At 32.6% G+C, this 26,003-nt stretch overlaps 1 protein-coding gene and 1 non-coding gene across 3 annotated transcripts; both read right to left on the bottom strand.

Annotated features, from left to right (window-relative positions):
* Nucleotides 1–306: 306 nt before the first annotated feature.
* On the bottom strand, nucleotides 307–1,420 carry LOC108486309 (CEN-like protein 2). Of its 2 annotated transcripts, none has more exons than XM_017790298.2 (4): nucleotides 1,152–1,420; nucleotides 990–1,051; nucleotides 698–738; nucleotides 307–556 (listed from the first exon to the last, which is right to left on the bottom strand). In XM_017790298.2, the coding sequence occupies exons 1-4, from the start codon at nucleotides 1,350–1,352 to the stop codon at nucleotides 336–338; spliced, it is 525 nt and encodes a 174-aa protein (XP_017645787.1). In that variant the 5' UTR covers nucleotides 1,353–1,420; the 3' UTR covers nucleotides 307–335. The 2 variants fall into 2 exon arrangements, with proteins under 2 accessions (XP_017645787.1, XP_017645796.1); XM_017790307.2 differs by having other exon boundaries at nucleotides 336–552; nucleotides 694–738.
* Nucleotides 1,421–19,499: 18,079 nt separating this feature from the next.
* On the bottom strand, nucleotides 19,500–19,605 carry LOC128296034 (small nucleolar RNA R71). Its single transcript, XR_008286582.1, has one exon. It is a non-coding gene; the product is annotated as a small nucleolar RNA R71 (small nucleolar RNA).
* Nucleotides 19,606–26,003: the final 6,398 nt, after the last annotated feature.

Genomic DNA, 26,003 nt, shown 5'->3' with positions numbered 1-26,003 from the left:
GTTTGATTGAAAATTAGAATAATTATGAAAGATAAACATATAAGGGAAGACACCATTTCTTTTAAATATATTTCCAAATAGCTTAAATTACAAAGTAGTTTAGCAATCTAAACCTTGAAAGGATATATATAATATAATATACTACAACAGCGAGATACTCCTTTGGAGGTAAACATTCCCTAAGAAATGTCCCCCACCAAGAGCTTATTCTTGGCCACATTTGGCACTACTACTAGTATACTACTGCTATTACATGTATTTTACTGGAAGCACAATGGAACTTTGAACAGATCTAGGGCAAACATCATCGATCCATTGGTGAACCACTTTATGTTTTAGCGTCTTCTAGCAGCTGTTTCCCTTTGAGCATTGAAATAGACAGCTGCAACAGGAACCCCTAGTTCGTTTTCTTCTGCAAACTTCCTGGTATCGAAACGATCCCTTGATGATGGTATGCTTCTCACTGTTTGCCTGCCTTTCTGCTTGAAGAGGAGGAACACAAACCTATGGATCCCTATGTTTGGCCTTGGCATTTCGTAGTTCACCATTTCCCTTCCTGTGTGTGTATATATATATATATATATATATATATTATAATTATATTTTTAACCATCAAAGTTAGTCCATTTTCTATCATATAATGCTCTCTCTCTCTCTCTCTCTCTCTCTCTCTATGAAGAATGAAGAGGATACTTACCAAATGTGGCATCTGTTGTGCCGGGGATATCTGTCACTATCCTGTGAGATTGTCAATTCAAGTACAAATATTCAGTAGATTGCTTAAATTTGTGCTCTTCTTGTTTTGATGAAATCTTATTTCCTTTTTTTTTTAGCTTTATCAAGCCAAGGAAATTATGAACCCTAACAGTCATTTCATATAGATATAGATAGATAGATCATTGTCAGCTTCCCTATGGAAGTTATATATTGGTATTAATGGTTAATATATATTTTTATTTTTATACATGTAGTTTGATTAAGAGAAGTACCAGTGTAAGTGCTCCCTCAGGTAAGGGTCACTAGGACCAGGAACATCTGGGTCTGTCATCACCTGCAATATAAAAATATGATTGCTGATAGACATTTTCTCTTGAAAATCCAGAAAAAAAAAAAAGAAAAGAAAAGAGAGTATTAGTGACATGTATAGTTACCAGGGTGAAAAAGGATCTCATATCACCTCCATGAACCTCAACCTTAGGCTTGTTAGTAACTGCAGATGGAAAAAATTCATGGCCATTATATACCTGCTTGTTGGTGTTGAAAGTGACTGACATTTTCACAGATGGGGAGAGGGCATCAATAACATCCCCAATCACTCTCCCCACCACAAGAGGATCTGACAGTTTTGCCATCCCACAAACTAATATAACACGGGATATGCTTATCTGCTGCTTTTCTTTTTCTGGCTTTTGGAAGGCTTCTTATTGGGCGATGAAGTAGAAACCCCCCATATTTATAGTGTTGAGAAATCAGCCACAAGCTAACTTAATTAGATCCATTAGTTAGGTTGTGAGGTTAAGAAAATGGAACATAAAAAAAGACTAAAAACTAAAGGTTTTATTGTTCTTTTCATATCTAGTAAGCTAGACACTCAACTCTATACCATTAAGATAGAACCTATACTAAATTGCTCAAAGGTGAGCCATTTGCAATATAATTTTGCTATAAAAATTTATTCTTAAATGCCATAACTCATTTTTAAGCATATTCAATGCAAATAATATACGTTATATCTATATATTCTGACACTGATGTTAAAGTTGAAATGAAGCACCCGATCAAATAATTCTATAGAGATAAACCTTATTCTTTTCTCTAGTCGCACCAAATTTTCTAGTACTAAAGACTATATACCGATTTATGACAGGCACTGGTGGAAGTTATTAGAACGCAAAAAACAGGTGGTTCTGTTAACAGAAAACAAGAGAGTTTTTAAAGCAGGTTTTAAGTCCACTGATTTCACACAATCACTTTCAAGATATGATATGCAAGTATAGAATTAAATTTTAACAATTGTAATTCATGTTTGGGAGATTCAGCAGGCCCCCCAAACAAGTAAAACTAGTAATGGGAAATCGTTAGATATGCTTTTTGGGTCTCCCATACTATAGCATCAACTTAGGGACACGTTTAGAACATGAGACAAGGAAAAACTTTGAGTTTCAAAAGAATTGAGAAAAAAAAAATGTTATTTAAAAATGGATAAACTACACCCAAGGTCACTAAACTATTAGCAAGATTACGTTTTGATCATTCAACTTTAAAATATTACAAAATGGTCACTAAACTATTTGAAAGTTTCAATTAAGTCACTGAACTTTTTAAAAGTTTTTATTCCAGTCACCAGGCTACTGAGTTTTTTTTTTTTAAAGTTTGGGCAAAAGCAACTATTTGACGATCGGTATGGTGGATCAATATACGTTGAAAAGTAGAAGAATACACTTTAGATTCAAGTGACAATCAATGTTAGCTATGGAAAAAAAATTGTTTAAATTTTAGTTCGTAAATTCATAACGTTCAAAGCTGATTCATGAAAATAAATTAAATTGTAGAAGAGAAGAAGCAATGCACGTAACGTGAACAAAGAAAGTTAAACAATAATAATTTTAATAGTCTAATATCAAATAATTTAATAATTATTTTGTAAATTTTTAAAATTTAGGAACCAAAAGTTAACCTAATATTTTAGCAAGAAAAAGTGTCAGAATTAAAACATAAAACAATAATGATGGATGGGATAAGAATAATAACTCTATTTTAATGTTGCCAAATCTTTTACCCGTTTAACATTGGTAAGCAACCTTCTTCCTCAATAATAATAATAATAATAATAATAATAATAAATGTAAGCACTCCTTTTCAAAACAAACAAATAAATAAAACATTAGTAAGCAACTTTTGACTTAAAAATTGTACCAACAACAATACTAGTGATACCTATACCGGATCTTTCCCTCTCTATCTTATTAAGTGGGCATAGGATAGGACATGAAGGAACTGGACTATGTTATTCCTCTTTTTACTTCTCTCCAATGTTAGAATCTAAAGAAATGGCTAATCCTAGAGAGATTAAAAAGTAGATTGAATTCATAAACAATATTATGATTAATATTTAGTATATTTGTAGTGTATTTTTTAAGTTTAAATTGTTATGTATTTTTTATATATTTTTAAATATTTTATTATGGGTTATTATTTGATATATTAATGGTAGAGTTTTTTTTAATTCTATAAGTAAATTTAAGAAATTGTCAAATATCCTTAATTGATATTTTTTAAATAAAAATTAAAAAAATAAGATACATAACAGATTCTTAAGTCTGCTTTTGGAGTTTAAAAACTCCACCTTATTTTCTCATACTATACCCTATAAGATATTTGCCAAGGCTCAACCTTAGGGGTAGTTTGGGCGCACAGCCACCCAAGGCCTAGGGTTGCAATGGACCCAAAAAACATTTTTTTTTCTTTAGATTTTAATGTGGGGAAAAAAATCTTCAACCTTTTAATTCTTTTAATCGACACTTCATTGCATGCGAGAAAAAAAAAAGAAAGGAAAATAAAATGGACCTTCAATTCGTCGCTATAAACGTTTCATTTCCAACTCCTTGGCTTCTCCAAACCTCCTCTAGTTCAAAAATCCCAACTCCTACTATTAAAACTAATGGAGAATTTCAATTTTCCCAAAAAAAAAACAATGGTTACTAGCATTTAGCCTTCTCTATTTTCTCATAACCATGGCAACAGGAGATTTTCTAGAAGTTAAATAGGGCCAAATTTCATTTGAGTAATACATCATTCATCAGTCATCAGCATCAATCAATTGAAGTTATTAAATTTTACTTTATATCTGAGACTTTGAGATTCTAAAATAATTTTTCCGGTGATCAATGACGGCTTTGTCGTGGTAATCCTTCTCTCTTGAATTTGTCAAATCTGTAGATTGCTATCCGAATATTTCAATCGCTTATAGAATTATTTTTAACGGCCCCTGTGGTTGTAGCATCAACTGAAAGAAGTTTTTCAAAACTAAAGTTAATCAAAACCTACTTGAGATCGTCAATGTCACAAGAACGGTTGAATGGTCTGACAATTTTATCAATCGAGAAGGATTTTTTGGAAAACATTGATGTTAATATTATCATTAATGATTTTACATCTCGGAATGCTCTTAGAACCCCTTTTTTTAATGATTTTTTTTTGTTTTTGTTTTTGTAGTTAATGACATAGGAGTAGATTGAATGAAAATATATATATTTTAATTTTGTTAGAAAATATCTTATTCGCTTAATGTAATAAGTTAAATTATTAGTATATATTTTATTTTATTATATTATATTTTATAATTTTTTAAAAGGTTCCAATTTATTATCTCGCCTGGCGTCCCAAAAAGCTTAAAAATAGACTTGTACTTACCATTATCCTAAAGTTTAAAAAGTTTTCAAACAATATATCAAATATTTTTCCACACTACTAAATGATTTGATATGCATACTTTTATTTATTTTATACAAGATGAAGTTGAATTCGTGCCTGACAATTTTATTCAAATGCTTCCAAATGTTCATTATGAACATATATACCAAGAAGATGAATAGCATACATAAATATCCCCGAATGAGTATGTAGGCAACAAAAGGGTTGATTAATTTCTTCCAGGAAAGAGAAACGAGTCAATGAAGTTACTTATGGCTCAAAGAGAAATACTTATATATATATATATTAACTGTCAATTAGAATTTTTGTTGCTTGAAATGAAACAAACAGAAGCCATCGAAGCTTATTGACACCAACCAAAGAAAAAAATCATAAACAACCACAAAACCAGACACGATACAAAGTCAAAAATAAAAATAAAAACCATATCAAAGCAAATTAAAATTAAGAATCACCTTTCCAATTAAAATTAAGTGTAATAATAAGATATATTACATTTTTAAAAGAAAATTCTTCAAGATAATCTCCTCCAAGCTTAAAAAAACATAATTTTTATTAATCGGACACGCAGATTTAGCAGTGTGTTCAATTTACAGTCGGGAAGCTAGAGGATTAAAGAGTCAATCAACACCAAGAATACTCCACAATCAATATGGCATATTCTCCTATTGGCGACACCGTGAGACAACATTGAAGGAGTCTATAGGTATATGTAAAAGAGTTTAATAATTAAAACTTTTAACAGTAAAGTATATTTTAAAAGGATTCTTTAATTAAATTTAATCAATAATTTTGGAGTTGATACTCTCTTTCTATGTATAAGTTTGAGACCATCTTTAGAAATAAATATTAATGCCAAAAGAAAGCACAATCATGTTGTTCTTTCCTGTCATATCGTATATATCTGATTATTTTATTTATTTTGTTGTTACGCTATTTTTAACAGTTTTGGTAATGCGTACAGTTAAGTCCCATTTTTTTATTATGATTATAATTTATATTCGACCATAGGGTTGCAAAGAGACAAGCAAATTGCTTGGACAAAATGATTGAGGGAGTGGATACTTTTTCAAGCATTGTAATATCAGAAAGAAAGTTGGCACACAAAAATTATTTATGCAGTTGGGATTTTATATATTTGTGAGACTTAATTTAGTGAGAAATATTTATTGTCTTCAACACTTACAATAAGTGAACCTAAATTTATATCACACACTTGTGACAATTTTTCTCACTTTTGCACTTTGAAGACTAATACAACATAACATAACATGTTTTACAATCACAATGCACTCATAAAATAAAGTTCCTCACTTGAACAAATTAAGTACTCTACATCTCTCTGTACAATAACCTTTACAAGTATCTCGATTATATAGAATATTTCATGACTCACTAACATAAAAAAGATCTATCACAAACCCTATTAAACAGTGATTAAATAAGCTGAATACAATATTATAATAATAACAATGTAAGTAAGGAATACAAATAGCTAAGTCTTCAACGATCCAATTCAATCTAACATCATTGATCCAAGGGATTAAATAAGTATGGTCCAATTCAATTCATTCCTCTATGTATGTTTCTTCAAGTGATATGATTTTATTAATGAATTAGATACATTCTATAATATTAATACATCCTAAAAATTCAATTTAATAAATTATCAAAAACTCAAATATCAAAACAGTCCAATCCATCATAACTAGTCAGAGAATAAGCACTCCTTAAACACTTCTTCATTCTTTCCATATTTTTCAATAATTTACATTTTTTATTTTAATAGTTTTTATATCATGTTGTAGTTTAGTTTTTTTCATCATGATTTCAAGAACTTGAAAAACATTATTTTAATTTGAACCAAAATCGTTAAGAAATAGACATTCAAATCCCATTATTTAGATTTGTTTTAGAGTAAAATTGAGAAAAGAATTTGTTCAAGAATTACTTTATTTGTTTAAATTTAAAGACACGTTTCAAATTTAAAAGAATTTGGATAAGAATGTTAGACTTAAAAATATGAGTTTGCATAAGACCAATTGTGTCTGTTTAAAATTGAGTTAAAGCTTAAGCTTAAGCTTAATATTTAAAGCTTGAGCTTGAGCTCAGCTTGGCTCAACTCGTTGTCAAGTTTATAATATATAAATTTTCTTTTATACATTTATTATGAAATTTATATCATATGAAAAGTAAATATATTGTATTATAATGCAAATATTACAAATATGTGAAACTGTTTATGTTTAGAAATTTAATAAAAGAAAAAAATAGAACTTGAATTAGCTATTTAAATATATGAATAAATTTGAGCTAAATTTACAACTCATATTTCAAATCTAGATGAACCTAGGCATTATATATGAAATCGATACCAAAAAAATGAAACGGCTTAATCTTGATTTAACCTGAACAATGAACACATATATTTAGACTATAACCCATCGTGTAGAATGTAGGTGTCCACCCAAAGGCTCCCCATTTTTTATGGCTTTCTTTTAGCATAATGGAAAGATAGAATATCAGCTGATCCTGCTATATATAATATATTCTCAAGCTGGGGAGAGAGTACTATAGATTACTCTAGGCCTTTTGCATTAAAGCTAAAAAATGAGGAAATCACTTCCGAAATTGTTAGTGAATTTAGAGATATTTTAAGGAGTTTGGAGAATGAAGGAGTTCCACAAACCCACCAACAAAGAGTTCCCTTCCCTTGTAGTGCTGAAAGGTCATTTGAGTTTCATTTCTCTACCTGAATTGGTAGTGAAAATGACAATGGTATTTCTATAATTGGTAACTCTTGCACTCTTTTTTCTTCTCATATTCCACACTTACCTGCTTTACATTTCATAATTGATGTTTGCATAATACTTAAGAAAAGTTGGATGGAATAAATAGTTAAATATATGTCGCAGTTTTGGAATCATATGTCGTTTCAATGCTTAATAAATACTTTAGAAGGAATAAAAACAAAAACAAGAATGTATAGAATGCTATAATTCTATGGTTTTGAATAGACTAATAATGCCCGAGCAACTTGATTGGTCCGGCAGCTTGGGTCAATATATGTGATTAATCTTCAAATTTATTAAGATATTTGTATTTATCATGTATGTAAATTTTTAAATCAATTTGATATTTTTATCATTTTGATCTAAAATATTGCCTATATTAATATATATTTAACAGTTAATTTTTTTATATAAAACAAATAGTTAAAATTTTTAATTTATGTTGAACTTAACATGTATGATCTACATAAAAGAAGTATGAAATAAGACTAATGAATTTTAAAATATTAATCATCCACAAAATTATAGAAGAATATAAAATTACTTAAATTTTACAGTAATATAAATGAATCATCCGTTAATATAAAAAACTCGTCCCACTACCAATCCAAGTTAAATTTAGGTGTTATATTGGTTTAAAGAAATATAAATAATGACTCTTTCAACCCTTAATAGATCTAATGTTAAATTTTAAGTTCTATCTTGTTATACTTTTGAGCATGGGATAGACCAATGCATTGATTGGACCAAATTGTGATCCAAAATCTCTTATTTTCTTTGCCCATTTTTGTTTTTGGCTCAATTTTGTCGTGTTGGAACATTTTCAAATATTTATAGTGTTTCAATAACTATAAATTAATTGGTGTAATTAATCAAAAGATACATTTTTTATCATTGGTTAAAAGTTATATCATTTGATTTTTGAAAAGAATTATAATTATCAAACAATATTACTTGAATAGTTATAAAATTAGATGAATAATTATTATTTTTATTTATGCAGAAAGACACTTATTTAAATATGTCTCTATGAAGAGACATAAAATTCTATAAATAGGAATGAGATTTCATTTGGAAATCACAACAACAAATTCTAAAAAAATTCCTTCCTTCCTCCATTTTCTAATATTATTAGATTATTTTATAAACTATTACTGCAGAAATCCTTTGTAAAAATTGAGTTTCTTTTATATATTGCTCAGTGCTTAGTGAACTATTCTCCTCAGTGTAAAACGTAATAGTCATTGGCTTAATTGCATCATTAAGATTAATTTGCTTGAAACTCTTTTGCACATCGAAGATAGGTAGGAGCGAATATAACCTTAAAGATACTGACTTGATACACGCCTTGGAATCTTCTCTTATTTTTTTTTTTCTATTCGAGTTCCATTCGTGTGTTCGAAATTTTCCTCACTAAAAATTTATACTAACATGCCGGACCCGAAAGATAAGTTATCCAATCTTTAAACAAAACTACATGAAATGCTTCCGTACTTGTTTTTCTTTATTTAATCTGTGGATCGGCTTAACTTCAGCGGATGTTGATTCCTATTAAAAGTAATTTGATGATTCTTTGATGACGAATTTCATGAGCCTAGTTCTATATATTGAACATTAATTAAGGTTCGGAAGATATGAGGTATAAATATTATATAAAATATTATCATCCATCCATGTATTCCACATTCTTTTTTCCTTCACTTCCACCATTCTTTTTAACTTTTCCCTTTTCTTCTGCCGAAAGGTTTATATCACTGATTCTTCAGCCAAGGATATGTGTGTGTGTAGCCTTTGTAAGTGATTAAAACATCACAATTCCTATCCACGAACTCATGGAATGAACTTAAGCTAATTTTATGAATTTTCAAAACATTTCCGAGAAAATTACATGTAATTTCGATGCGGTTCGTACATATAAACATGATTGATATGAAAATTAAAACTAGGCTTTGTTGATGTTATTTGAAATGGATAGATATTATTAAAACTAAACGATCATATGTTGGATATTTAATCAATTGTTAACTACATGTACAAGCCATTGTACATATTTGTCTGATATTGTAGACAAATATGCATATTTGCATACGTACATTTTACAAGAATGAATCAAACAAATATGACATGCATGTGCAATACTTTGTGATTCTTTCAATTGCATGCTATGTTTCAACAATTTCTGCGGCAAAACCCAACTGGGGAATATATGTATAGCTTTAATGGTGGACAATATTTTACTTTTTTATTTTACATTTGTCTTTATAAGCTACCATTAATGGTGCATGGCAGCTCGACTCCTCCATTGTTTTAGTTCCTAGTTTTCTATTTTTGAAGAGCTAATTTCTATTTACAGAATTCTTGGACTGGCTTTGTTTTTGTTTTCTATTGTCATGTAGTGGCAGGTATTGCCTTAAGGAGAATTAACGATCGCCAAATTAAGGCTCACTGGAGTTTAAGTGGCAGATCTTTCAGAGACATGAAAGGGTTATTGACATATTCATTCATGAAGCAAAGTTGGCAGCTTACTTATTGAATGTTGCACTGAAAGGGTTTGTCGTTTTTCATAGTTTTAAAATTGTGTCACATTTAAAGGTTTTGATCTTCATAAAAAGTCTCAGGTAATATAAACACTTTATTAGATTGTAATATAAATAAGATCTATTTAATAAAAAACTTCAATTTAAATATTTTGACATCTATAGGGACATGTCACTCTGTTGTTGACTAATTGAAAGTTGACTAAAAAAATTTTTTAGGGATATTATAGAGTAATCAATAGATTTTTAGGATAAAATTAACTGATAGTTAGGGGTTACAATATTGTTTTTCCCTCACCTTTTCTTATTGAAAGTGTATAAATTGCCTGTAAATTCTACTCATTGAAATGCTCAAGTGAGAAATTCTGCACAATTTTAACATGGCATCAAAGAAAAAAAATTCAAATTTTCTCATTTTCTCCCAAAATATCAGAAACCCTATATTTAGATTTTATTAATTACCCACTTCGGCCCATTTTTTTCTCACCGTCCACACTAAGGAGGTCGGAACCTCATCGTTAGTGAAACCGTCCAATCCGATGACCAAGAGACTTATGCGTGAGCCTCACACGCCTCTGTAAGCTTTTATGAGTCTCCTACGTGCTAGTGCGTATACGTTACTCTGCCGGGGTTCCTTTCGACCCTCCTCATTTGTCCATAGTGTTATTTAGGGCTAGTTAGAATTTTTTTTTCCTTGGCTTGTTGGGTAAATTTTGTTTTCGGTTATTAACGGCCCAAAGTTTCTTTTAAGTAATTTTCCCCCTTCTCTTGCACTTATAAAATTGTAGACAACAAAAAATTGTTGCTTCCGGTTCTGATAACCCTTCATTACAGGTTACGTCACTAGTGATTTGAAAACACCAGAGCAATATAGTCCCACTTTTACTCGATGGGACTTGGAGAACTCCCTTGTTATGGCTTAGCTCATTAATTCTATACAACTCGAGATTTCCAAAACATATTTGTTGCTCGACACTATAGTAAAAATATGGAATGCAATTCTCTCACCTACTCATGTTTTAGTAACAATGTTCAATATTTTTTAAAATCCAAAATAAGTTTCATATTATAAATCAAAGTGAGATGATAATTTTTCAATATTTTTTGAACTAAACAGCTTATGGTAGAAGCTAGACTATTATCAAAACTTTTAAGCAGATTGTACCGAAGATGTGATGGGTGTGGAATCCAATAAAAACAAATTCTTACATTTAAGTAGCATATAAACTAGCAATATAAGGAGTAAGGTCAATTCCACAAGGACTTAAGTATCTAAATTTGTTACACTCTTTTTTAGTAGAATATGTGGTGTAATGACTCAATTCTCGTCGATGTTGAAAAATTTAATTTTGGGACTAAATTTCTTAAATCAAGTTGGTCAAAACTTTTAATCGAGTGATTACTAGATGTATATGAAATTATAGGATCGAATTACTAAGTGATTAATTTAGATAAATTATTATGTTTAGTATAGGGATTAAATTAGAAGGTTCGTCATTAATGAATAAGGTTAAATTGCAAGTAGTTAGAACTAGAGAAATTAGGTTAGTGTTTTAACAAAGTCCTTAGTAGATAATAAACCATAATTATAATCTAAATAGTGGATAGGGATGAGCAAAATCCGATTCGATTTGAAAAAATTGATAAAAAATTCAAAATTTGAATTAAATAGTTCAATTTATTCGGATAAACTCAAATAAAAAATTAAAAATTTTGGTTTATTCGGATAAACTCAAATAAAAAATTAAAATTTTTGGTTTAACTAGAATATGAGTTACACAATTTAAGTTATCTAAAAACCCAAATAAGAAGAGACAAAACTGCGTCGTTTTGATAAATATTTACCTTTTCTAAAGTTAAAAGAAAAAACTACGTCGTTCTGATAAATGTTTATATTTTCTAAAGTTAAAAGGCAAAACCATTATACTATTTATGTAGTTAAATAATCTTACTTCGCCTACTAGTTAAATAACAAGTCCATGTAAACACAACATTGAGTATAAATAATAGGATCCGTTAACTCGACTCAATTTGACTCAATTTTTTTTACTCGATTCGATTCAATTCGAAAAAAAATTAAATTGAATTCGGTTGCTAAAATAGGAATCGTCAACTTGACTAACTCGAAATTTTTTTACTCGATTCGACTCGACTCGACTCGATTGAATACTCACCCCTAATAGTGGAATAGGTTGATCTTATCCATCATTTTCCATCAATTATTACCAAGTTCATTCCTAGCCATCAGATTTAAGTTTAATTAACATTAACTAAAAAATGAAAATTGATAAAAAGATGGATATGTAAGTGTTCTCTTTATTTCTTCCTTCTTCAAAAGGTAAAACCAAAAGGAAGAAAGGAATCTTGCATGTTCTTCTCCCTTATGATGTGAGCCATTTTTAAGGTTAGTGAAGCTTTCTTTATAATGTTTGTTAGATTATTAGTATAAAATTATAGTTAAATACCCATTTCTTAGAATTAGAAATCTTTATGTGTTTTTTAGGTTACCATTGATGAAGGCTTAGAGAAAGGAAGCTTTGAACCATGAATGTTTAGTTGCTTTAAGCTTGAACTAGAGTAGAACCAACTTAGGAATAAAGTGGGTTGTGTAGGGACAATGTTTGATCCTTTCATAAAAGTGAAATGTGATCATTCAATTTTGACTAGAAAAAATGAAAATCACATATCAAAAATAAAAAATAAAAACATTTGAAATTAAAAAAAATGAAAAACATGGAACATTCTAATGAAAGACATGTAGATGCATGAAATTCTCAAAGCTCAACGTGGATACGATGATTGATGTTATGTGTTATTGCATTCCTTTTTATGCTCTAGAGAACTAGTTTTAATGTCCTTTTGAGGTTCGTTTGTGCTTTAGAGACATAGTTTTTCAAGTTTCATTTTGCTTTAAAGACTTAGGTTTGAGGTCCAAGTTTGTCTTAGAAGCCTAGTTGTAATGTCCTTTTTGTGTTTAGAGGCCTAGTTGTGAGGTTCGTTTTTTTGTTTTAAAGACCTGATTTTGAGGTCTTTTTATGTTCCAATTTTATTTTAGGGGTCTAGCTATGAGGTTCATTTATATCTTAAGGACTTAGTCTTAAGGTCCTATAATAGCTCGTTTTTAGGTTTAATTAAAATAGTGATTTTGAGACCACAAATTCAACGTCAAAAAATTTATTTTATTATTATTTTAATATTTAAAGAATATATTAGGGTTGTGTGAAACTTTCATGAAGAAATTTTACCGTTTGAGTGGTTAATTCGGTAAAAAGGACTAAATCGCATAAAGCGCAAAAGTTGAGTTCTATTAGCTAAAGGTGTCTAATAGCTATAGAACATTAAATTAAAGGTCCTTATGTTAATATTATACCATTTACATGTTGAGTGGACATTAATGGGCATGAAATGGATGTTTAACAAGTTTAATTAAGGATAATATGGTAATTTAGGAAATAAATAAGTTTAATCATAAAAAAAAAACATTTGTATCATCTTTCTCCTTCAATTCTCCACCAAAAATGAAAATTTTGAAGAGCCATGGAAGCTTGAGTATTCGACCAAGCTTGGAAGTTAATTCGGTGAGTGGTTTTTTCCCGATTTTTAATGATTTTTATGTTTTTGAGATCGTTGCTTTGTAATCTATCTAGCCCGTATCTTTGATTTCAAAAATGTTAAAGTATTTGAATGTTGCCATTGTTTAATGCATAAGTATTTTGATAGTTGATGATGGAAATAAATTATTGTTGTTGGATATACATGTTTTGTAAAGTGAATTTTGGTAAAAATGTTAGTTTTGGACTAAATTGTGAATTATTGAAATTATGTGGTTGAAAGTGTGATTATTTGGAAAATGTGAGCTGATAAGGCAATAAGAAGAATCCGGCTAAGCATGGGTAGGATGAAATTGCATGAAATTTGTGATTTTATGTGATAAGGACTAAATTGCAAAAATGTGAAATAATAGGGGCTAAAGTGTAATTTTTCAAAATTGTGTAAATTTTATTAAATTTAATGAATTAATGATTAAATAATTAAATTTTGTTATTATATAGATTGAGAAAAATGAGATTCGGATATAGAACGGGGGAAAATAAAATATCAAATTAGTCGACCTAATCGTCGTTACCCCTAACGAGATAAGTTCGTATGCTAATAAACATATTTAATTTGTGTTATAAATTCTTATTTATCATTTAATTTAATTGAATTATATATGTTTCATTTCCATTGAATTCTACGAATGTTGAACGAGTAAATTCGAGCAAGAATCGACGAAGTTACGACATCCGAAAGTCTCGTCCGAACCTTAGGAATAATATAGGATACAAATGACATGACATTAGGATTACCGAGATGTGATTACATGTAAGACCATGTTTGGGACATTGGCATCGTTATATGATTTCATATAAGACCATGTCTGGGACATTGGGATCGTTATATGATTTTGTGTAAGACCTTGTCTGGGACAGAGGCATCGATATGTGATAACATATAAAACCATATCTGGGATATGGCATTGTATTAGCTTTATGTGATTTCCGAGTATCCTTAATGATTTCGAATGGTTCAACGACATAGTCAAGACGAGAAGGAAAGTACAATTGAATTAAGTGATATAGGTTCGTACAGAACTTATATAAGAATCAAATGAAGGTAATTTGGTAAGTTTTTAGTGTATCATGTATATGAAATGAGAAAAATTTATGTGTAAGTATGTTCCATGCCAAAATGTGTTTATTTGACTATAATGAGGTATGAATTGAATGATGTGTGAGATATAGGTTATATTTGTTTTAACTAAATATACATATGGCACATTAGTGTACGAAACACTGTTATTTGATGTTATTTCACATAATTCACTTGGCTAAGAAAAGGTGATGAATATTGAATTGAATAGATTTTATATATAATTGCTTGTGCATATAAAAACATGAATGAATTGATAAGAAGTATTCAAACCATACGTGTTTTGAATGAATAAACTCATGAAAATCTTGATCATCTATGTGCCTGAATTTGAGATTGAATGGTAAAATCATATAAATTATATCATGTTTTGAATAATGGTTTTTAATGCAATTATTTAATAATATGAGTTTATTACCATACGAGCTTACTAAGCTTTATAGCTTACTTTGTGTTAGTTTTCTATGTTTTATAGTGATTTGGACATTCGCTTGGGTTAGAAGTCGGCAGAGATTGCATCACACTATCTGATTTTTTATTTCGGTATTTATACACTTGTGACTTGGTTATATGGCATGTATAGGCTTTATGGTTATTTGATGAGTACAATCAATTTGGTAACTAATTCCTATGTGTTTGATGCAATTAGCCATGAGATGTGGCTTGAAAATGTTGTTATTTTGATGTGTGTGGCTTGAAAATGTTGTTATTTTGATGTGTGCTTGAAAATGTTGTTATTTTGATGTGTGAAGGATGCATTATGTTATGGCATAATTTTAGTATACTTGGTGATGGTTCAAGTTGTTTATTTGATTATTTGATAAGTGATGAGTATTTGCTTATATAATGCACGGGCGTGTGGCTCGACCGTGTGTGACCCACAGCCTTGGTACACGGTCGTGTGTCCCATGGATAGCCCTTCGAATTTAAGTCAGTATACCCTACAAGATTGGCACGGCCTAGACACACGGGCGTGTCTATTGGCCGTGTGTGGTACACGGGTTGGCACATGGGCATGTGGTTGGCCGTGTGACCCAAGTTAGTAACCTCTCCAGATTTCCCACGGCCATTGCACATGGGTGTGTCCTCGGCCTGTGGTGTAAGTCAATAGGTATGCCCCTGTTTTTACACGGTCTGTGACACGGGCATGTTTAGTGGCTGTGTGAGGCACACGGCCTGTTCACACGAGTGTATGACCCCTGAATACTTGAAAACTTTATAAGTTTCCCAAAGTTTGCAAATGTTATATGTTTAGTCCCGAACCACTTCTAAGCATGTTTTAAAGTCTCGTAGAGCCTTATAAGGGACATTAAGATTATATTTGATTGATGTTTACATCAAAATGTATGATTTATGTTGTGATTGATCGATAATGCCTCGTAACCCTATTCTGGCTATGAATACGGGTTAGGGGTGTTACAGGTCCATTTAGGTTTGTTTATACTTTAGATATTTAGTTTTATGGTCCATTTGGATCCAATTTCATTTTACAAGTTTAGTTTTCAAGTCCAATTTCATTTTAGAGGAGTAGTTTTAAGGTTTTTTTTTTTGTTTTAGAGGTCTATTTTTGAGGTCCATTTATTTTTCAGATTTGTTTTAAAGGCCTAGCTATGAGGTTTATTTTTTTTCTTGAAGACTTGATTTTGTGGTCTATTTATTTTCCAACTTTGTTTTAGAGACTTAGTTGTGAGAACCTATAACATTCCAATTCTGGTGGAACTAAAGTTTTGGGTGTATGTCAGTAAATAGTCTATCTGACATGGTGTTATCTGCCCAAATCATCATTTTGATGCATACGTGTGGGCGTATAGTAACCACCACTTGAGTTAGTGATATTCTGCTATATTAAGGATATGTTCGTGTTAAGGGATAAAAGGGAAATAAAGGATGAGTATTCACCAAAGGTATAGTACGCCTGGTTTGTGTGGAATATTGTGCTAGTTAGACTTTAAATAATTTGGTTAGAAACCAATTGTATAGTTTAGCCTGATAAGTTTGATGAAAGGAACTTATTTTTGTTTTTCTCAAAAATTGTAGGTCAATAAAAAGGCAAGTTCCGATACGTATGACACTTGTTAAATTTCACTAAGCAAGATGAGTTATATTTATATGTGAAAGTGTGTTATGAAAAGGGTTCTTCTTCCTTCCTCTTCCTCTTTGTTAAGTGGAAATTACTGATACCTTCCTTAAGTCTTGATATATCTCTTTATCGATAATCTAAAAGCTAAGGTTATGTTATGATTAGTGGCTATTCTATTGATAGGTAAGTATTACTATTATGTATGTTAAATTCTGAAAGAGTAAGTCTGTAAAAGGTGTATGAACAGTAAGATGTAAGTATAAGGCTTAGCATAATAGTTTTCATTGCTCAAATTGATGGTAAATTGTATACGAATGAGTCTTAATAACATTCTTATATTCTGAAAATAGTGGTTGCTGCTTGTTCGATATGAATATCCAGATCTGGAGTTTTTGTTAAACTAAGCCTTATTGAATAATATGTTTTGATATAACAAATTAAACTGTTTTTGAATAAAAAAGTTGAGCAATTTGAAAATCAAGTTGAAATGGTTTCAATTGAGTCAAACATTTTCAAATATGTTTTAACCATTGAAAAACAAGTTAGAATTCCTCTAGGACAAAAAGTATTAATACTTTTTGTCTAAGTATCGATATTTAATAAGATATCGATACCCTTTTGATAATCGATACCAAATTGACATTCTGTTTCTTTCAAACCCTGGTAGGTATTGATCCGATATTGATACTTTTCTTAAGGTATCGATATATTTTCCTAAGGTATCGATATTCTTACTCTAACAGTCATTGACTGCATTAATTACAAAAAAATATCGTTACCCTTTTAGTAGGAATTGATACTCGTTGCTGTAGGTGAAGTTAATGACTTGGTATTTCATCTCCAACGACTATATTCACTTCTACAACAACCACAACAGTTGGAAATCAATTAGAGGGTATAAATATCATCTTCTAAAGGCTTAGCAATAACAAGAGTGATAAACCATAATATATACATATTTTTATCCCATGCTTGGCATATTTTAGGATGATTTATCATAAGATTTAGTGAATTTGATGCTCCTAATCCTTTAATTTCATTTTTTATCATAGGAAAGTGAAAAGAGTAAGAAACGGGCCAAAAACGAATAAAATGGGCTTATCTCAGTATTTCACCCTGCCTAGGCATTTTCACACGAGTAAACCACACGCCCGTGTGTCATGGTCGTGTCGACTAAAAACCAAGTCAGAATTGCACACGGCCTGAGGACCTTCACATGGGCGTGGCACATGGCCGTGTCCCTGTCGAGCCCAAGTCTAATTCTGCTTGGAAAAGGCTAATTTTAAGGGTTTTGAAGCATTCCAAAGTCTATATAAACACCCTAGAAGAGGATCAAAAGGGGGACACAGGGTAGAAGGCAGGAAATACTCAAGGACAACCATCGGAATCAGCTCAGAAGCAGGATTTACTTCAAGATTGAAAATCTCCACTCAATTTTCTAAGAAGTTCTTTGGGTTTCTTTATGTTTTGTTGTTTTCCCAATTTTGAGATGTTTTCCATTATTGTGAACTAAACTCCCTAAATACCTAAGGGAGATGAAACCTAAGATGAATCTTATTACTATTTGAATTATATGATAAATACTTGTTTTTATTCTTAATTGTAAGTTTTAACCCTTGCTTTAATATTCCAGGATATTAATTCAGGTTTTTGATGTGCTTATTCAGCGGAGCAAAAGTCCCTGTTTAAGAGTAGATTATTCATAATTAAGTGGAGTTGCATGCAATCCTAGAGATAGGACGACATAAATCTGTCGGATTAGAGTCAAATCTAATAAGGGAATTCATAGATCGAGTTAATATGACAATAGGGGTTTTAATTAGAAAGAGATTTCGATTAATCAACCTAGAGTCAGTTGTTCTTAGTCTCGAGAGAGATATTAACATAAATCAGGGATTTCTACGGATTAAGGCAAGTGAATAAATCATCTAATTCAGAAGTGATAAGTAAAATCTAGGTGGATTCTTCCTTGGGTATTATCTTCTTCATCGGTTTTCCAAAGAATATTTTCCAACTTTTATCTCTGTCGAGTTCTTAGTTAGTTAGTTAATTAAGTTTAGTTTAGAAAACATCTCTTCAATTCTTAAGCTAGATAATAAAAAGATAGTAATTACTAGTACTTTTAGTCCTCACAGATACGATATTTCTGGTCTCACCTCAACTATACTACTGTTCGATAGGTGTGCTTGCCTTAGGTAATTTTTAGTTAGTTTAGCGACCATCAAGTTTTTGGCGCCGTTGCCGGGGACTAAGATATTAGGAACACTTAATTGTTATTACTTTAGCCATTTTTACTTTTATTGCAATTTACTTTTAGTTTTTTTAGCTTAATTTTTTTTCTAAATTTTTCTTTTATTTACTTCTGGCAGGTTTTTATAGTATATGACTAGAAGAAACCAGTCATGACCTTGACTTTTTGACAGTGAGATTGAAAGTATAGCTCGCAAAAACCGAAGACAAATAAGGCGAAGCCTACAATACATAGAGAAAGAGCGAGAGGACGATATCCGTACTACAACCGAGGAGATGGCTGATAATCAGAATAATCTGTTACCTCCTGTGGTTGCTGCAAATCCAGTAGATCAGGATCCTGCTCCTCGTACTATGTATGATTATGCTAAACCTACTTTAATAAGAACTGAATCAAGTATAGTTAGATCTACTGTTGCTACAAATAATTTTGAACTGAAACCTAACAGGATTCAAATGATACAACAGTTTGTTCAGTTTGATGGTTAGCAGGACGAGGATCCAAACACTCATTTAGCAAATTTTCTGGAATTCTACAACACTTTTAAGATTAATGGTGTTTCTGACGATGCCATTCGCCTTCGGTTATTTCCCTTTTCATTAAGGAATAAGGCTAAATAGTGGTTGAACTCATTACCACGAGGATCAATCACTACTTGGGAACAAATGACCAAAAAATTTTTACTTAAATATTTTTCGCCTGCTAAAACGGCTAAATTGAGGAATGATATCTCTTCTTTTGTGCAATGGATCTAGAAACCCTTTATGATGCATGAGAGAGATAAAAAGATCTATTGAGAAGGTGCCCTCACCATGGGTCACCTCTTTGGCTACAAGTTTAAACTTTTCATAATGGGTTGAACCCCTCAACTAGGAAAATGATCAATGCAGCTGCCGATGGTACCCTAAATAACAAAACACCTGAAGAGGCTTATGAGTTCATTGAAGAGATGCCACTGAATAACTATCAGTGGCAAGTCATGAGAATGAAGCCAACAAAAGCAGTTGGCGTTTTCAACCTCGACGCAGTCACTATGCTATCTAACCAAGTAGAACTTTTAAATAAAAAGATTGATAGTTTGTATGGTTCTACTCAGGTACATCCAGTGATGAGGTGTGATTCAAATGGAGGAGGAATGCACAACACAGATTATCCATCCTTCAACCCTAGCACCGAGGAGGAACAAGTCCACTATATGGGTAATAATTCTAAACCTCAAAATAATCAGTATAGTAACACTTATAATGTAGGTTGGAGAAACCATCCCAATTTCTCGTGGGGTGGTCAAGGAAATCAAAAACTGCAACATCCTCTAGGTTTTCAGCAACCACCTTACCAATAAGAGAAGAAATGAAACCTTGAAGAGATGTTCACAAAATTTATCTTGGTGTTAGAAACTCATTTTCAGAATACCGAAACAACACATAAGAATTAGCAAGCATCAATTCAAAGGCTTGAAACTCAAATAGGATAGCTTGCTAAGCTGATTTCTGAACGACCACAAGGTAGCATGGCTAGTAACATAGAAACTAACCCAAGAAAGCAACTCCATGCCATCACTGTGCGCAACGAATAAGGGTTAGTTGAATCCAAATTTGAAATGAGGCACGAAGCAGTGGTAAGTAATGGTAAGGATGAGATGAATCATGGTGCACAAAAGCCGGTAAGCAAAGAATATAAACCTCGTGTACCATATCCTAATGCAAAAAGGAAAGATCACACAGACGAACAATTTGGTCAATTTCTTAAACTCTTAAAGAAGTTGCATATTAACTTACCGTTCATTGAAGCTCTCTCGTAGATGCCCAACTTAGTGAAATTTTTAAAGGAGCTATTGGCTAATAAACGAAAGTTAGATGTTGCGTCGCATGTGGAATTAAACGCAGTTTGCCCAGCCATTCTACAGAATAAGCTACCCAACAAGTTGAAAGATCCAGGGAGTTTTACGATTCCTTGCTTAATTGGTAGTTTGAATGTTAACAATGCTTTAGCTGATTTAGGGGCAAGTATTAATGTTATGCCCTACAAAATGTTTAAACAACTAGGTCTTAGGAAACCCAAACAAACTAGGATGAGCATTCAATTAGCAGATAAAACCATTAGATTTCCTAGGGGTATTATTGAAGACGTGCTTGTCAAAATTGATAAATTTATATTCCCAGTTGACTTTGTTGTTTTAGACATGGATGAGGATAGTGACATACCTTTAATTTTAGGAAGGCCTTTTTTAGCAACTACTAGAACTATCATCGATGTTGGCACAAGTGAATTGATACTTCGTGTAGGAGATGACACGATTAAACTTCAAGCTCGTGATTCTGCTAATATATCTAGTAATTAAGACGATTGTTTAAGTTCTTTTAACTTGAGTAATGTTAAGGCACAAACTTCTTTGTAGGAATTCCCTAGAAAGAACGTGATAGAGCCTCATTCTAATCCATGCAACAAAAACAGAACGACTCATGAAGAACAAAATCTTTAGATCGATGAACTAGATGAATGGTGAACATATGTCAAGGAGAAACCAAAAGTACATGATGAATCCAAGCGACACTACAATGATCGTAGGGATGAAACAAAGCGTAAAGGTCGGGGACAAAGTATTGTTAGATGAAAAGGACCCCCGAATTGCTACTTCAGATCTTAATACAAATGGAGCGACTCCTTTCACAATACTAAATGCTTTTCCATATGGCACTGTAGAGGTAAGTCACCCAACTCAAGACACTATCAAGGTAAATGGACATTATCTTAAACTTTATAACGGTGAGGATTTTAAAGACAATAGAGAGGAGCTACGACTCCACAAACCTACCTAAACATACCCACAAGGTCAAGTCGAGCTTAGACTTTAAATAAGCACTTCTCGGGAGGCAACCCAGCACTAACACCACTAACCCGTTTATTTTATCTATTTTTTTGTATTTTTATGTAGGAATAGTGACCCACACAGCCTGGACATACGAGTATGTCATTAGCCGTGAGGAAACAAGGCTAAAAATACCCAAGTATCGAGTCACACGGCCGTGTGGACCACACGTTCTGGACACACAGGCGTGTCTTAGCCGTGTGAAACTTGGAGCTGAAATTTCAAATTTTAAATAAGCTAAGAAGCTACATGGGTAAGGCACACGACAGTGTGTTCGTACACACAGGCGTATGGGATACCACACAGGCGTGGGAAAAGCGAACAACATAGTGCACGACCGTATGATATGGCCGTGTGAACCACACTGCCCGGACACACGGATGTATCCCAGGCCGTGTGACGAAGGGGCATTCAATATTCGCGATTAACACGGGCTAAACTTGATCCACACGGGCGTGTGACATGATCGTGTGGCCCAACACGGGGCCTTAACAATACCGTGCCCCTATTTTAAACCCCCCAACCCTAAAACTTTTGTCTTCTTCTTCTTCCTAACCCCCAAAATCCCACCCCTAGCCGCCGACTGTCACCAGCCTTACATCGACCAGCCACTGCCGCTCGGCCCGCAAACCAAATCCTCTCTCCTTCAACCCCTCTCTCGAACACCTCTTCCCCAAACCCTCACCCCTCAGTCCCATCTGACCCCTCCCCACGACCCCACCCGCGCACCCCGTCTCTCACGGTCGACCTCTCCCCTTTGTTCTTTCGAATTCATAACATCTATCGTCCCCACTTTTAGCCCCTCACCCGAGCCAACACCCTTACAGACCCAACGAGTCAACCCCGCACTCCCACCTCCGTCGCAACCTCCTAATCGTCAACCAACTACCACCGTCCCCTCCACCATAACAGTCTGTTCTTGCATTTTCTTTCTTTCTTTCTTTATTATTTATTTATTTATCCATTTTATTTCAGATTAATTTTAATTTTGTTAATTCTTAATAGTTATAATATTAGTTCCAAACAGTTTGGATTTGGTATTGCACTATACTTCTTGATTTTCATTCACCCACTGTTTTACGCATAAGTCCTTTGATATTTGGGTGGAGTTAGTGTGTCATTATTAATGTTAGGATCTTTAGCGGTTATTTGTTTTCATTGCATTGGATTTTATTTTTATAATTATTATTGCTAATTAGTTTAATACACTGTTCGATTTATATTCTGTTAGTTTTTACATGTTTAGCTATTAGTGCATATAGGACTAGATTATACATTTCCACCAGTTTTGTTTTATCACACTAGAGTCCTTCAAGTTACACTTTTGTCTTATTCACATGTCTCCTCCTAAGTTTCTCGATATGTTTTATTGGTGATATTTATTCCTGTTTTGTTAATATTGAACTATTCTACTTTCAGGAATACCATAACAAACACACAAGGTAAGAAAACTGTCGTTCCCACTTCGAAAAAGCGGAAGGGTCCTGGCGCAACCTCCTCGAGTGCCTCGACCGAAGCTCGTCATCCTCTGCTTCGATTTTCGTCAGGCCCACAGGACGACTTGTTTCAGCTTATTCGAGTACGACCGTTAGGAGTGGGCCAATGTATTGCCTTGGCCGCATTGGAGCAAGTCGGACTAGCTGATGAGGTCCATGCTTTCATTACCACTGCCCCGTGGGATCGGTTATTTATGATTATCGAGCCCACCTATTCAGAGTTTACCTTGGAATTTTGCACTACTTTCCATCTACATCATGTGATGAATACCCATGACGAGACCGGTACTATCACTTTCCGACTTGGTGGCTTAGTGCGACATATGAGCGTCCCTGATTTTGGCACAACTTTAGGCATATTTGGCATAGCTTTAAGCATATACACTGATGAGTTTTTAGGTGCCGATAACTTTCTCCGCCTCACCGTCACATCCATCACTCACCTTCGTGCTATTGGACCGATCTCATAGCTAGTCAGATCCGTTATGACACGAGTTGCTCAAAGGCGACATCTCTTTCTCTGGCTTTACTATACATCCACGCCTTATTAGCTCACACGTTGACTGGCAAGAGAAAGAAAGTACAGGAGTTGTAAGCACTACTGACGCATACTATCTTTGGAGCATGGTGACTGGTCACATCTTTGATTTGGCATACTTCATAGCACTTACTTTTCGCCATCAGACGGACTGCCATAGTAGGGGTCCCATCTTTTTTAGTCCCTACATAACTCGTCTTGCTCGACACTTCAGCTTCTTCGAAACTCCAGAGATGTCATCGGCACTCACATTAGTAGGCCAGATGACTCCTCAGGGAATTTCTAGTATGATCCACATGAGGATAATAGAGCGACGCCGTGGATTCGACCCCTCTCAGTATAGACTTGTTCACTCTGATGACCAGGATGAGTTAGAGGGCATTACTGATGATGTCCCTCCCCTTCACGAGGACCTACACCCACCGCCACCACCACCGAGTCATCGACCTCCTGCTGCCACTTTGATCGATATATCCAAGCAACTCACTCACTTTGAGCAACAATGTTTTGCGAGGTTCGACAGCATCAAGGCAACTCTGCTGTAGATCTGCCAGCACTTCCACATCTTGCCTCCACCACCACCGCCTCGTGACGCTGACGCATCTGATGATGAGTACCTCTGACTCCATTTATTTTTATTTTTATTTTTATTTTATTTATTTTTCTTAAGACTTATGTTTTATATTTTGAACTATGTTTATCTTTATGGTTATCATCAAGTAATCCCTTAACTCTCTTCCACAAGTTGTGTTTATTTTCTTATTAGTAACTCAGAATCATGCCTTTTATTAGCATTATCTACAACTCTAGCTTTCACTATTCCAAGGATTTCATTCAAAATACAGGGTAATTTTGCTTCTCTCCCTCTCTTCTGATATTTTGCTTATATTATTATTATCTATCTTCATACATTGAGGACAATAAACGTCTTAAGTGTGGGGAGGTTATTTATATGTTTATTAGAAAATCCCTGAATTTTTATCTCGTTCTCAAATAATTTCCTCATATTATTATTAAAGTGAATTCTGATTGATTTATAATTTTTATTAATATGTTTTGAATTTAATCATAGGGAATTGTGCATTGATTGTTTAAACTTTAAAGGCATTAGAGAATCAAGCATTATAAGTTGACTTTTGAGAATTAAAATTGCTAGGTTGTTTCCTTGAATTGAGGTATTATCTTGAAATTTTAAATTTACAGGATTGACATCAAATACCCATAATTTTCGTGAGACTTTGAACCTTTTAGAGCATATATCTTTTTGTTCACTGATTTTTTTTATGAGTGTGTCAACATTGATTTGTTATTCTAGAACTTGCATCGATTATGCATGTCAAGACCATACCTTTTGGTTTGATATACTGAGATGATAAAGGCACTTAGGTTTTAACCCACTTACCTTATAAAAAGCCTACCCATATAATTGACCCTTAGTGAACCCCTTTGAGCCTTAACCATTGTTTCTTGATTTCTCCCTTAATGTTAAACCACAAATTAACCCTTTTTGATTCATTAAGAATTCTTCCCTTTTTATTGACTCCCTTTTTATCAAAATTTGATTTGATTAGTTACCTAACTATTTTCGTTCATTTTAGTTGCTAAATTATTCCTTACTATTTACTTTCCATACTTGTTCTTATTCTTAAAAAAAAAGTATATTTTTTTCATATTATAAAAAGATTGGATAAGTTAAAGTTATTATAGTGAGAAAAAGCTCACTTCCTTAGTTCCGAATGGTTTTCGCACTCGTTTGTAATTCAAGAATTAGGTTTATTTTTCTAAGTTTGGTAATTTATTAAATTAATCTCGATTCTAACCCTCTTTCCAGCCTTTATCCACACCTTTAACCCAAGCTCCATTACAACCCTGTTAAAGACCTTTTGATTCGTGTATCATCTCATTTATAGTGGTAGAGATTTGATTTTCATGCAAGCCTATGGTAATAACTTTTCATGTTTGACTATTGAGTGCTTAATTATTGAACCTTAAACACTTTGAATGATTTGAGTGAATCTTTAGTGAGGATGCTAACTCTTGTCAATTTGGAATTAAAGGTGATTACTTAGATAAAGGGAGATACCTATGATTTTATGATTAAAATGCTCAACTTGGATTATTTGAAACTTTGATGTTCGTTTAGCTGAATTCTCAATATATGATCACTTGTGGTTTACTTCAATACAGTATTGATGAGAATTATAAGTTGAAAAGAATTTATTTTAATTGAGAGTTGAGGATTTTTCTTGAGGACAAGCAAATGCTTAAGTGTGGAGATATTTGATAAACCATAATATATACATATTTTTATCCC

Source organism: Gossypium arboreum, chromosome 7, assembly GCF_025698485.1.
Source record: "Gossypium arboreum isolate Shixiya-1 chromosome 7, ASM2569848v2, whole genome shotgun sequence".
NCBI classification, from domain to species: Eukaryota; Viridiplantae; Streptophyta; class Magnoliopsida; order Malvales; family Malvaceae; genus Gossypium; species Gossypium arboreum.
Note: the sequence above shows the minus strand (reverse complement) of the source record. Positions and strands in the feature narration are given on the sequence as shown.

Excerpts from the sequence above, each read along its gene's own strand:
- LOC108486309 (XM_017790298.2), bottom strand. The coding sequence starts at position 1,352 with ATGGCAAAACTGTCAGATCCTCTTGTGGTGGGGAGAGTGATTGGGGAT. Across the intron at positions 1,052-1,151 it reads TGAGATCCTTTTTCACCCTG|GTGATGACAGACCCAGATGT; the intron begins GTAACTATACAT and ends TTTATATTGCAG. Across the intron at positions 557-697 it reads CACAACAGATGCCACATTTG|GAAGGGAAATGGTGAACTAC; the intron begins GTAAGTATCCTC and ends ATACACACACAG.